This window comes from Chelonia mydas, chromosome 8 (genome assembly GCF_015237465.2).
Source record: "Chelonia mydas isolate rCheMyd1 chromosome 8, rCheMyd1.pri.v2, whole genome shotgun sequence".
In the NCBI taxonomy this organism is placed as follows: domain Eukaryota; kingdom Metazoa; phylum Chordata; order Testudines; family Cheloniidae; genus Chelonia; species Chelonia mydas.
The window spans coordinates 43,846,765-43,860,802 of NC_057854.1; the positions used below are offsets into that span (position 1 = coordinate 43,846,765).

The 14,038-nt window shown below is 49.5% G+C and overlaps 1 protein-coding gene across 4 annotated transcripts in view; it reads right to left on the reverse strand.

Moving 5' to 3' along the window:
* Positions 1–6,159, reverse strand: part of LOC102931687 (flavin-containing monooxygenase 5) — a 31,760-nt gene extending 25,601 nt beyond the window's left edge. For all 4 annotated transcript variants that reach the window (XR_006292583.1, XM_043552531.1, XM_037907676.2 and 1 more), the window contains exons 1-4: positions 5,884–6,159; positions 4,011–4,199; positions 3,404–3,566; positions 2,186–2,328 (exon numbers count right to left, since the gene is read on the reverse strand). Coding sequence is in view for 3 of the 4 variants with exons in the window: in XM_043552531.1 (XP_043408466.1) it covers positions 2,186–2,328; positions 3,404–3,566; positions 4,011–4,199; positions 5,884–6,018 (630 nt within the window). In the remaining variant the exon portion in view is untranslated. The remainder of the gene's footprint in view (positions 1–2,185; positions 2,329–3,403; positions 3,567–4,010; positions 4,200–5,883) is intronic.
* Positions 6,160–14,038: the final 7,879 nt, after the last annotated feature.

Here is a 14,038-nt window from a genome sequence, read left to right on the forward strand (position 1 = left end):
AGTTGCAGTACTCACTGAGGGAGTATTATGTTTTACCCAAAACCAATCTGATTACTATGAGCGTCCTGTGGGAAAAAGCTCCTGTGTTATTACACAGTGGGCTGATGGGTGTTGGATAAAGACCAAAAGGGGAGGACAGCAGTGTGGGTGTAACGGTTCCTCCTCTTTTAGGGAAACTCTAACAAATAATCTTACCACAAAAAAAGGGTTTGGAAATATAACTTGCCGTCCAGTTAATATCTCCAATGTAGCAAGCCAATGGTGGGTTTGTAGTGGTCCCTATCGCGAGTGTAATTTGAACGGCACAATTAGAAACGCCCCCACTTGTACCCAATCAGGAGGAACATATGAACTGTTTGCCAAAGCAGCCTTAAATATCCCAGGAATCCCCTTAAGAAACAGTCCTTACTGGGCCCTACAGGGTCACTATTTTGTATGTGGGCCGAAAGGCTTAAAAGGTGCTGCCAGCCAACTGGACAGGTAGTTGTTATATAGCTCATGGAGTTCCTCATCTTTCCGTAACTGCCACACTGCCCAAAGGAAAGACTAGAAATGCCCGAGATACCTCTGTTGAGTCACGAGAAAAGACCCTGCGGCGACTGACTACGGCATTGGAGGGCAATATGAAGAATTCCCTCACAACCGAGAAGCTTATAGGGTGCTCTGTACTGGGAATAGCGCCACTGTTTACCGGGCCAGCCATGGCATGCATAGGTCGCTATACTGTAAGGCTGCAAATGGTACTTGAGAAAGTGGCCCTAGGGTTAGAGGACTCGGTTAGTGATTTAGGGTCAGCAGTAAAAACATTAGATAAAGAGGTACAGCAGGTCAGGACATTTTCCCTCCAAAACAGGACTATCTCTTGGCGTCCCAAGGGGGGGTTTGTGCCCTCGTCGGTCCCCGATGTTGTGTATATGTAAATGATAGCAGTTATGAAATCTATGAAAAGGTGGTACAGCCTGAGGCCCATGCCCGAGCCGGAGCACAGGTTGCCTATACTGCCCCAGAGAGCGATTGGTTGCAAACCTTGTTTTCAGGCTGGGGTTTGTCTTCTTGGCTTGGTGGTTTATTTAGCCTGTTATTGAAATTTCTCTTTCCTGTATTGCTTGTATTAATGGTATTATGCTGTGCAGTATCATGTGTCAGGGCCCTTTTGCAAAAGTTAATAAGTCATTCTCTTCAGGGCTATCACAAAGTGCTTATGCAAAGTCCTATTGTAAAGAAATAAGTAGCCCAAGTGAGAAAACTCAGAGTCAAGGCTGTTGAGTGTTCTCAAAGGAGGGAGCTGTTGGGGACACTGGGGCATGGTCACTAGGTAACTCGAGGGGATGGAAGACCACGAGTGTCGATGAAGCCCTCTAGCACTAGGCCCAAGTGTCCTTGGCCCGCCCCCCCTCCCGGCCTGGAGGCACTCGCAGCAGCTCTGCGTACTAGGCCCACGTGTCCTTGGCCCCCCGGCCTGGAGGCACTCACAGCAATTATGCTGAGGATCTGCAAAAATATGTTCAGAGTCAGACTACCTGAAACTAAACAAGGCCAAACAGGGCAAATATGGAAGAAAAATGCTGAATAAAGCAGCTTTATCTATAGTTTAACAAATGATACAGAGAACCAGGGAACTAGCTGGTAACTGGATTGGCTGGCTATATGGATACTTAGGGCAGCTTGCTATTGGATAAGTATGCTGAAGAAAGGATGTATAAAAGCCTGTGTAACTTCCTGCTCTGTGTGCAGGATTTGAGATTCTATTCTCCCTGTACCTTTTTGAAGCTTCAAATAAACTTTTCTGCTTCTCCACCCTGTTGTGATTATTGGGTGAAGCATACCGGGTAGCGAACCAACCCCTGCTGTTGTTTTGCCTCTCGGCACTAGGTGCCGGCAACAGGTGGGCCTTCCAGATCTGCTCCCCATTCTTCACTGCCCCCTTCTATTGCTCAGTCTGCTGGCACACCATTGAAATCCATGGGAATTCCACATGGGGGTCAAACACAGGAAATGGAAGATTCCCCCAGTGTGGATTGGAGAGGGGAATGGGGCCCCGAGTATGGCTGCACTCTGGAGGGGAAGTGTAGCCATGAGGGGGAAAAAAAAAAAGCGCTCGGCTGATGAGTCAGCAGAAATCACACAGTGATAAGCCACAACATTCTGACTGTTCCGTGGTATAAAATAATTCCCTAAACCAAACCTGAGCTGCAGTGTGGCTGAGCTCCACTGCCAGGTCCGTTCCCGAATTGCCAATGCCGATCACAATGACTCTCTTCCCCGAGAACTCCTGGGGCTTCTTGTAATCGCGGCTGTGGAAGTAGCGGCCTCTGAACTTTTCGATCCCTGCAAAGAAGGAGCGGAGCAGCTGTGGGTGTGCCCTATGCCTTCTGCATTGTCCTGGGGGTCCGAGATTCAAGAGAATAGCAGGACTGCAAGGGTCTTGCGCCTTGGGCAGGAGTTACACACAGCAGTTAGACAATCCATGATTGTGTAAAACTGAGTACAAATCCCTTTCCTCTCAGTGGACTCAAGGTCCACATCCTTGGTACATGTGATGTCATCATCCTGCTTGTTCTCCAGCCCCCAGGAGTAGACAGGGACCCCTCGATTTCCAATGCAAGTGACAAGCAGAAAAAAAAATCTTTAAAAAGCGTTTCAGGACTTTAAATTAAATGAAGCAAACTAGGGCAGAAGTCAAGTTTTCCCCTCCCCTTTTGTAGGTTACCTTTAAAGCTGGACTGCACAAGGAAACTGAGCTGTTGATGACACTCCTCTGGGGGTCTAATATGCAGCTGGATTTGGCTCTGGATGTGCTTTTCCTTGCTCATAACCTCTGCAAGCCCCATCTTCATTTTAACCCTTGTGACCATGTGTACCAAGGAACTTTTGTTTCAGAACTTGGAAATTTCATTTCAAATTTTTAACTTATTATTTTTCATTTTTTCATTTTATTATTTTTACTTTACTTCATAAATTCTCAATAGTAATATTGCATAATAGGACATCACAGTTGAAATACTTGATTTTCATTTAATCTGTTAGTTTTAAAATTGGTAAGGGCAGGTACTATTTAGTAATGATTGAAATACCTTATTTCTTTGAGCACAAAGCCTTCAGTTTGTGTCATAATTGAAATGTGAAACTATTAATTTTCAAAATCTCTTGTGAAATGGAAATTCTGAGTTTTGACCAGCTCTAATGCTGAGTGCTCTTGTAAATGCTGCCTCCAGAGTCCAGGCCTCCAGCACAGAACAGGGTATCCACTAGGAGCCTCTGCAGATCTGCTACCATCTCCATCAGGAAAGCCCTCTGGTCCCAGGCCACGTGAGGGGATGGAGAGGCTGGAACTAGAACATAATATATGGAGATGCAGAGAGACACAAAGGGTTTAGTATTAGCTTTGCACTCCGCGTCCTACCTGGGAAGGAGTCCAGTGGCAGATGGGCGTTGGTGTGATGGCCGGTGCAAACCATGACCCCATCGAAGATGGCTGACTCCTGCTTCCCCTCAGTTTCCGTGACAACGTCCCATTGGCCCGTGGTGGAGAAATCCGGGCTCTTTGTCACACTGACCACTGTGGTCTGGAAGGAAAAGGGCACTCACAGAGCTGGTACCAGCGAATTTCATCCATTCCCTCGGAATGGAGTCCCTTACACTAACCTCCTCCCTATGCCTGATTCAGCAACCCAGCCAGGCAGCACGAGGCCAGCACACAGCTGGGAGCAGCAGCAAGAGGCCAGCTGGGCTCTGCTAGGTTTTGCCTCACAGCCTCTGCGGGCTCACTGGCTCCCACAGAGAATGGGGCTGCAGCAGCTCCTGGGAGCTGGGCTGTAACTTCCGTCAGGCAGCCCCCAGACGAAAGGAGGTCCCAGAACAGCCCCTCTGGTTCTCCCTGTTCCATGAGTGTGAGATGTTTCCTTATGGGGGGCGGAATTCTTTCACCTAGATCTTGCACACCTGTGCGTGCTCACACTCTTTCTCACTCTCTCTCTCCTAGCCCTGGTCGCTGGGCCAGGTCTCCTCACCTTGAAGCGGATGTATTTCAGAAGGTTGAAGTGCTCGGCGTACATGCGGAAATATTCCATGACTTTGGAGTGGTGCATGTAGTTGGGGAAATCGGCTGGGATGGGGAAGTCACTGAAGCACATCATCTCCTTGGAGGTGTTGATGATGACAGATTTGTAGATGCTGGCTCTGCCCTCTTCAGGATTCTCCTGTAGGGAGCAGGAGAACATTATGGAGTGTAACATTAACCATGTGAATTCCCAAAGAACTAAAGCTCTACAAGTTAAACAGCCAGAATTACTGACTCCGTCTGCAAAAGCTGAGGTGACAGTCATCTTTTGAGTGTCTTTGTCACGTGACATTAGCCTGGGGTGCAGTGGGAACACAATGACATTTCTTTAAATGTTCTTTAAATCCGCTGCGGGGATGACAAATAAAACCAGCAGGAATAAGGAGATCATATGATTGCCTTGAACTTGCAAGAATCATAGGAAAACCTAAAGCACAGTGAATTTAGGAAGGGATAATAAAAAATAGATTACTGGCTGGAATCATTTCTAGCGTATAGAATTACTGGCACTGGTTTATAGTCCTTCCTGAGATAAACCACGTCTTCCTCAAGGTCACATATTTTCTTAACTATTTGACTTTTATGCCAGGTGCCTAAATCACATGCAAGACCAAGTGACTGTAGAAAGAATCAACGGCCTTGTTTTCATTACTAAAAAAGGTGAATTTTTTACCTCATGGAGACTAATGTACCTGAGTTTTTCTATAGGTAAACCCTCAGTGAAAACCAGGCATGTTATTTTGACCATGAGTTTAACTCAATCCCTGGAGGGGGCAGAGGGCTGTTTACTCCCTGGAAAACTAAAGTTCCTGGTCTTCACTGTCTTATTACCTCAAGTTAGTTACTCTGAGGTAAACAGCACACTTTTTCCAGCAGTGAAGCCAAGACCTAACTTGGTGAAGTGTATACCTCTCCCCAGCCAGATTAACAGGGACGCTGCCCCAACAGGAACTTGTAGGGTTGCCAATTTTGGTATTCCTGCAGGTTTCATAACAAGACATAACCTTAAATTAAAAACTAATCTTTAATTCCTGGAGACTCCAGGACAATCGGGGAGGGGGGTAGAAGCTTGGGGACACTGCCCCAGCTAAGACTCCCTCAGGTTATTTGCTAGTAGGGAAATCTCACCATAACATCACTGTGGGCAAAGCTCAGAGGAAAGAGGGCATCAGAGAATCTAAGCTGAAGTAAACTGCTCTGAGCAGGGAGAGGGGCAGCAGAAGCACGTTAAACCGTGTATGTTAAAGCCAGAGGGGGTCTCCTTCAACTCGCACCTTCTTTCAGGCCTGGCGCACATTAGTTACACCTCTGCAGACTCCCTCACACATTGGTAAGGGCCTGATCCAAAGCCTCCAGGGTCAGTGGAAAAATTCTCGTTGACTTCACTGGCCTTTGGTTCCGGCCCGTAGCAGGTGCATGGAGCATTGTCTACACAAGAGTATTTTTACAAACTCTTCCCCTATGGCTAGAACCAGCTCAGCAGCACCTGGTGCAGGTGGAGCTTTGGCTGCAACAGCCCTTTTCAGTACCACACCAATTATACCGGCTGTGCTGGGGCTCCCGGGGGGGTGTGGGGGGGGGTTAAGTGCAGCTTAGCTGCACTGGTGTTAACAGCACTGGAGATGTTTGTACAGCTCCCTAGCGCAGTAAGGCTGTGGTGGAGTCTGACACATGGCTACTGGCCCTGCATTGTTTTGATGCTAAGCAGAGGTTGGAGCATGCAGAGAAATGCTCGTAAAGAATGTTCCCCTGGGGGAAAGACTGGAAACACTTTCATTTCCACCCCACCAAGCGAGTCAGCACTGAGAGAAACTCAGACCCACCTCAAATCTCCAGAGCCCTCCAATGTCGCTGCTTCTCTCGAAGCAGATGGGCTGCAGCCCCTCGTCCAAGCAGCATTTAATGGAGCTCAGTCCACAAACGCCAGCTCCAATAACTGCAATCCTCTTCTGTGCCATGCCGTCTGGCCTCAGAGAGCTTTGCCAGCCACCTGGGAGAAGGGGATCCTCAGGCTGTATCCCTGTTGATGCAGTTCAGAGCTGAAGGAGTGGCAATCACTTGCTGGCTCCGAACGAAGAAGCAGCCTGCATCAGGGCCATTCTCTGATCGGGCTGTCTGAGGCAATCAGTTCCGGGGCAGGGAGGATCAGAGCAGGGGTGGGACCACTCCTGGGCTTCTCTCTTGCTGTAAATGCAGCTTGGCTCAGTTGCATAATAAAGTAATTGCTACACTACCAGACAGGATTTACAGGGTTCCTGCAGCTGCCCTGCCACACTTCAGCCCCTGTGCACCCTTCCCATGAAGGGCTCATTCGCCGATCTAACCATGCTTAAAGTATTCTGAAAAAAAATGGGGTCTCTGTCACCACCCCTCACATTTGCCAATCCCCCTGCCTTGCAATTAATTCTTCACCCATCCCCCAAAGAAATCCTGTCTCCTCCAAGCCCCCCATCAATTCTGCCTCATATCTGTTCCACCTCCCTGACCTCCCATCAATTGTGCCCCCAGCCTGCAAGCAAGCTGTCCCACTCAGTTCTGCTCCCCAGCCTCACCTCTGCTCTGCATGCTGCTCCGGGGGCTCTTTACCCTGCCTGCCCAGGCCAGATGCTGAAGGGGGAAGGAGTGGGGACAGAGGCACTGTCCTATTTCTATTGCTCACAGGACGGGGAGCAGGGGACAGAGCTGCTGGGTCTCTCTGCCCCTCCTCCCCACCTGTGAGTGTAGTGTGGGTGTGACATTTTGGGTCACAGAGACCCCCTTGGGACTGTCACCTGATGTGCTGAGACTACCTCTGAGCTCATTTTCTCTGCCAGTTTGGGCCTCCAGAACCCTGTCTTGTTGACCCAGATATGCTAATCTGCTGCAACACAGACTCAGGGTCTGACCCACACCCCCAAAACTTTAGACTTAACTGAAAACGGCTCAGCAAATGCTCCTGTCTCTAGCACCCAGGCACCCAGCTCCCAATGGGATCCAAACCCCAAATAAATCCATTTTAGTCTGTATAAAGATTATACAGGGTAAACTCATAAATTGTCCGCCCTCTATAACACTGATAGAGACATATGCACAGCTGTTTGCTCCCCCAGGTATTAATTACTTACTCTGGGTTAATTAATAAGCAAAAGTGATTTTATTAAGTATAAAAAGTAGGATTTAAGTGGTTCCAAGTAATAACAGACGGAACAAAGTAAGTTACCAAGCAAAATAAAACAAAACACGCAAGTCTAAACCTAATAGAGTAGGAAACTGAATACAGGTAAGTCTCACTCTCTGAGCTGTTCCAATAAGCTTCTTTCACAGACTGGACTCCTTCCTAGTCTGGGCCCAATCCTTTTCAGACCAATGTTGTAGTTTATGGCCTGGGTCCAGCAATCACTCACACCCCCATAGTCATTGTTCTTTATTCCAGTTTCTTTCAGGCATCTCTTTGGAGTGGAGAGGCCATCTCTTGAGCCAGCTGAAGACAAAATGGAGAGGCTTCCAGAGCCTTTTATATTCTCTCTCTTGTGGATGGAAACCCCTTTGTTCTTGTGTGCAAAGTCAGCAACAAGATGGAGTTTGTAGCCACCTGTGCAAGTCACATCTCCATGAATGATTCAGCTTTTTGCAGGCTGACACCCCATTGTTTACATGTTAGTTTGAACGTTCCCAGGACAGCTCAGATGTGGATTGGCATCTTCCAAAGTCCATTGTCAGTTAAGTGTTTCTTGACTGGGCACTTACTGAGAATAGTCCTTTCTCAAGAAGCTGACCAAATGCTTCACTAAGGCTACTTAGAATCAAACACATTGAGATACAAGTACATAGCCAATATTCATAACTTCAAATACAAAAATGATACACACATACAGACAGCATAATCATAACCAGCAAACTACAACCTTTCCATAGACACCCCACTTGACCTCTTCTGTACAAGACCTGGTGCAACCATAGGACCCTGGTTGCAACAATGATCTATATGGTCACAGTTCATGTCAATAATGTCACAGTGGGCTCCTTAGGGGAGGCATGAGAGCTCTGCCTGCCTCCTGCAGCAGCTCTGATTGGCCGCTGTTCACCAGGAGGTGGGGCAGTGGTCAAAGCAGCCAATCAGAGGGAGTCTCCCACTGGGAAGTACTACAAGATGTGCAGCTCAGCCCGTGGACTGCTCTGTAGAGGATGGAAGGTAGGTCCATCAATGGCTACTAGCCAGGATGGGCAGGGATGGTGTCCCTAGCCTCTGTTTGCCAGAAGCTGGGAATGGGTGACAAGGGATGGATTACTTGATGATTACCTGTTCTATTCATTTCCTCTGGGGCACCTGGCATGAGCCACTGTCGGAAGACAGGATATTGGGCTAGATGGAAGGTTGGTCTGACCCAGTATGGCCGTTTTTATGTTCTTATGTAGAGATGTCACCCCTGGGAGTGTACTTGTTGGGAGCCTCCCCTCGTGTGAGACAGGGAGGGAGCAGCACAGATGCCGTCCTGGCAGGGTCAGGTGTGGAGAATTGCCCCAGCATCATTGGCAGCAGCTGGTGCCCTGCCACTGGCCTCCTACAGTGACTGGGCTCAGCCGGGCTCTCTGTGGACCCCCACACTCTGCTAGGATTGGCTGGAGCTGGTGCCGTCTGGCCATGACGCAGGGGAATCACCCTCTGATTGGCTGCCTGACCCCCTTGCCTGCATCCTGAGGCAGAATGACCAACCAACGCTGCTGCAAGCAGAGCTTTTGGCCCAGTCCCCTCTCATCAGTAACATAAAGATGTTCTCACTGGAGGAGAGGAAAGAACCCCACAGCCCCTGGCCACCTCACCTGTCCTCCCACTCCACTACTGTGAGCAACAGAGACAGGACAGTGCCTCAACCCCTCCCCTGTGCACCAGGCCTGGGCATGGACAGATTGGGGTGAGGAGCCCCTGAAGGAGCAGACGTGGGGATAGGGGCTGGACTTAGAGAGGTGGGAGGATGGGTCCCCTCCTGAATTGCCAACGCTGATCCCAATGACTTTCTTGTAATCCTGGCTGTGGGAGTAGCGGCCTTTGAATTTTTCAGTCCCTGCCAGGAGAGAGTGGAGTAGCTCAGGCTCTGGGTGCTAGGGTTGAGCTAGCGTGTTTGGCCTGTGTCTTTGCACACTTGAACAGTGTGGTTCTGGAGCTCAACACAAACAGTGTGCAGGGGGACCAGGGTGACATTCTGGGCTGCACCTCTAAGAGGTGCGGTAGGTATTCTGCCCCAACTGAGACTCCCTTTGGTAATTTATACTCCAATCTACTTCCTGGCATGTACGTATCAGCATAAACATTATGGTAGCCAAAACTGAGAGGAGTCCGGTCATCGGAAAAACTAGGCAGCCTCAGCCGGCAGTGAGCGGGAAGGGGGGCAGCAGAAACACAATGTAACGTGGATGTGAAGGGCAGAGGGGGCCTTCTTTAACTCGCGCCTTGGGCACATTGGTTACACCTCCGCAGGCTCCCTCACACATTGGTAAGGACCTGATCCAAAACCCCCAGGGTCAATGGAAAGCTCCAATTGCCTTTGGGTCAGACTTGTAGCAGGTGCACGGAGGCCTAAGGGAGCCTGAAGCCTGGTCCATATGAGAGTGTTTATGCAAACTCTTCCCCCATGGCTAGAACTGGCTCAGCAGCACCTGGTGCAGGTAGAGCGCTGGCTGCAACAGCCTTTTTCAGTGCCACACTGATTACATTGGCTGTGCTGGGGCTCCCATGGGGGCGGTGGTGGGCTAAGTGCAGTGGAGTTGAATTTGTGTTAGCAGCACAGTACAGCTCCCTAGCGCAGTAAGGCTGTGGTGGAGTCTGACACATGGCCACTGGCCCTGCATTGTTTTGCTGCTAAGCAGAGGTTGGAGCATGCAGAGAAATGCTTGTAGAGAATGTTTCCCCTGGGAAAGACTGGAAACGCTTTCATTTCTACCCCATCAAGTAAGTCAGGACTGAGAGAAACTCAGACCCACCTCAAATCTCCAGAGCCCTCCAATGTCACTGCTTCTCTCGAAGCAGGTGGGCTCCAGCCCCTCGTCCAAGCAGCATTTAATGGAGCTCAGTCCACAAAGGTCAGCTCCAATAACTGCAACCCTCTTCTGTGCCATGCCGTCTGGCCTCAGAGTGCTTTGCCAGCCACCTGGGAGAGGGGGATCCTTGGGTCGCCTTCCTGTTGGCGCAGTTCAGAGCTGGAGAGGAGTCGCAATCGCTTGCCAGCTCCGAATGAAGGAACAACCTGAGTCAAGGCCACTCTCTGATTGGGCTGTCTGAGGCACTGAGTTCCTGAGCAGGGAGGCCACTCCTGGGCTTCTCTCCTGCTGAAAATGCTCAGCTGCATAATGAAGTAATTGCTACACTAACAGACAGGATTTACAGGGTTCCTGTAGCCGGCCTGCCACACTTCAGCCCCTTTGCGCCCTCCCCAGGAAATGCGGGCTCTTTCCTCATCCCTACATCTGACCATTCCCCCCCCAGCCCTTCAATTAATTCTTCACCCATCCCCCAAGAAATCCTCTCTCCTCAAAGTCCCCCATCAATTCTGCCCCCACGTCTGTACTGTCCCCCAGGCCCATCATCAGTTGTGCCCCCAGCCTTCAAGCAAGTCTGTCCCACTCAATTCTGCTCCCAAGCCTCATGTCTGCTGCTCACTAGATAAAAGGTTAGAAGCATTCTCCTTCCCTTTGCCACACACAAGTTCAGGAATCTTTTCCTTCTTGCTACAAGTTGTCAAACTGTCAGTACATAACACAATTAAATCACCTTTCTGCTCTCCTTGTGCCCTGACTAGGGTATCTCCCTGATTCAACAGAGTTGCTACACCCTTTCCCAACAACACACTGGCAACAGGCAAAATACAAGCACCAGAATTGTCTGGTCTCTGGGATTTTGCTAAGACACTAACTGGATGCAACCTAGTTTCAGTGCCATTCTCCCTAGCAGACACAAACTTAGGACCATTCCCTTCCTGGGCTTTAGCTGTCCAGAACCAACTCTGAGGGCATGTCTATACTACGAAACTAGGTCGAATTTATAGAAGTTGATTTTTTAGAAAGCGATTTTATACAGTCGATTGTGTGTGTCTCCACTTAAGACCATTAAGACCATTAAGTCGGCGGAGTGAGTCCACAGTACCGAGGTGAGCGTCGACTTCCGGAGCACTGCACTGTGGGTAGCTATCCCACAGTTCCCGCAGTCTCCGCCACCCATTGGAATTCTGGCTTGAGATCCCAATGCCTGATGGGGCAAAAAACATTGTCGCGGGTGGTTCTGCGTACATGTGGTCAGTCCCCTCTTCCCCCCCATGAAAGCAACAGCAGACAATCGTTTTGCGCCTTTTTTCCTGGGTTACCCGTGCAGACACCATACCACGGCAAGCATGGAGCCCGTTCAGCTCACCATCACCGTATGTCTCCTGTGTGCTGGCAGACGTGGGATTGCATTGCTACACAGCAGCAGCTCATTGCCTTGTGGCAGCAGACAGTGCAGTACGACTGGTAGCCATCCTCGTCGTCTCCTGGGTGCTCTTGGCCGGCCTCAGTGAGGTTGGTGGGTCGGGGAGCCTGGGCAGACATGGGTGCTCCTGGCAGATCTCGGTGAGGTCTGTCAGGGGCGCCTGGACATAAATGGGAGTGACTCAGGTCATTCTCTTCTTTAAGTTTTGTTGAATGGAGATTCAGTCCTGCCTGGAATATTGGCAGAGGGATAACTCAGTGATTTGAGCATTGACCTGCTAAACGCAGGGTTGTGAGTTCAATCCTTGAGGGGGCCATTCTGCCTCAGGCTGCTCTCCCAGCCAACAGCACAGCGAGCACCCAGGAGCTAGCAGTCACACTGCACCGTCTGCTGCCAGCCTACCCCTTGCTTCCCCTCTCCCTCTGTGAAAGCAACAGCTGACAATCGTTTCGTGTCTTTTTCCGTGCGGGCGCCATATTGCTGTCAGCATCATCATCCACCTTCCGCTTCCGCTGCCACTCTGCTCTCCTGCTCACGCCATACCACGGCAAGCTTGGAGCCCGCTCAGATCACCGCGGCAGTTGTGACCGCTTTAAACACCATGTGCATTATCCAGCAGTATATGCAGAACCAGAACCAGAACCTGCAAAAGCAGGCGAGTAGGCGACAGCAGCGCGGTGACGAGAGTGATGAGGACATGGACACAGACTTCTCTCAAAGTACGGGCCCCAGCAATTTGGCCATTCTGATGGCAAAGGGGGAGGCTCACGCCGTGGAACGCTGATTCTGGGCCCGGGAAACAAGCACAGACTGGTGGGACTGCATAATGTTGCAGGTCTGGGACGATTCCCAATGGCTGCGAAACTTTTGCATGCGTAAGAGCACTTTGGGAACTTTGTGACTTGCTTTCCCCTGCCCTGAAGCGCCAGAATATCAAGATGAGAGCAGCACTCACAGTTCACAAAAGAATGGTGACAGCCCTCTAGAAGCTTGCAATGCCAGACAGCTATGGGTCAGTCGGGAATCAATTTGGAGTGGGCAAATCTACTGTGGGGGCTGCTGTGATCCAAGTAGCCAACGCAATCACTGAGCTACTGCTATCAAGGTTAGTGACTCTGGGAAATGTGCAGGGCATAGTAGATGGCTTTGCTGCAATGGGATTCCCTAAATGTGGTGGGGCTATAGACGGAACGCATATCCCTATCTTGGGATCGGACCACCAGGGCAGCCAGTACATAAACCGCAAGGGGTACTTTTCAGTAGTGCTGCAAGCACTGGGGGATCACAAGGGACGTTTCACCAACATCAGCGTGGGATGGCCGAGAAAGGTACATGACGCTCGAATCTTTAGGAACTCTGGTCTGTGGGAATGGCTGCAGCAAGGGACTTACTTCCCAGACCAGAAAATAACCGTTGCCGATGTTGAAATGCCTATAGTTATCCTTGGGGACCCAGGCTACCCCTTAATGCCATGGCTCATGAAGCCATACACAGGCATCTTGGACAGTAGTCAGGAGCTGTTTGACTATAGGCTGAGCAAGTGCAGAATGGTGGTAGAATGTGCATTTGGACGTTTAAAAGCGCGCTGGCACAGTTTACTGACTTGGTTAGACCTCAGCCAATATTCCCATTGTTATTACTGCTTGCTGTGTGCTCCACAATCTCTGTGAGAGTAAAGAGAAAAGGAGTACTTGTGGCACCTTAGACACTGACCAATTCATTTGAGCATAAGCTTTTGTGAGCTACAGCTCACTTCATCGGATGCATACTGTGGAAAATACAGAAGATGTTTTTATACACACAAACCATGAAAAAATGGGTGTTTATCACTACAAAAGGTTTTCTCTCCCCCCAGCCCACTCTCCTGCTGGTAATAGCTTATCTAAAGTGATCACTCTCCTTACAGTGTGTATGATAATCAAGGTGGGCCATTTCCAGCACAAATCCAGGTTTTCTCCCCACCCTCCCCAACAAACCCACTCTCCTGTTGGTAATAGCTTATCTAGAGCGATCACTCTCCTTACAATGTGTGTGATAATCAAGGTGGGCCATTTCCAGCACAAATCCAGGGTTTAACAAGAACGTCTGAGGAACGGGGGCGGGGGGGGAGGTTAGGAAAAAACAAGGGGAACTGGGTTACCTTGCATAATGACTTAGCCACTCCCAGTCTCTATTCAAGCCTAAGTTAATTGTATCCAATTTGCAAATGAATTCCAATTCAGCAGTCTCATTTGCAAATTGGATACAATTAACTTAGACTTGAATAGAGACTGGGAGTGGCTAAGTCATTATTCAAGGTAACCTATTTCCCCTTGTTTTTTTCCTAACCCCCCCCCCCCGCCCCCGGTTCCTCAGACGTTCTTGTTAAACCCTGAATTTGTGCTGGAAATGGCCCACCTTGATTATCACACACATTGTAAGGAGAGTGATCACTTTAGATAAGCTATTACCAGCAGGAGAGTGGGCTGGGGGGGAGAAAAAACCTTTTGTAGTGATAAACACCCATTTTTTCATGGTTTGTGTGTATAAAAACATCTTCT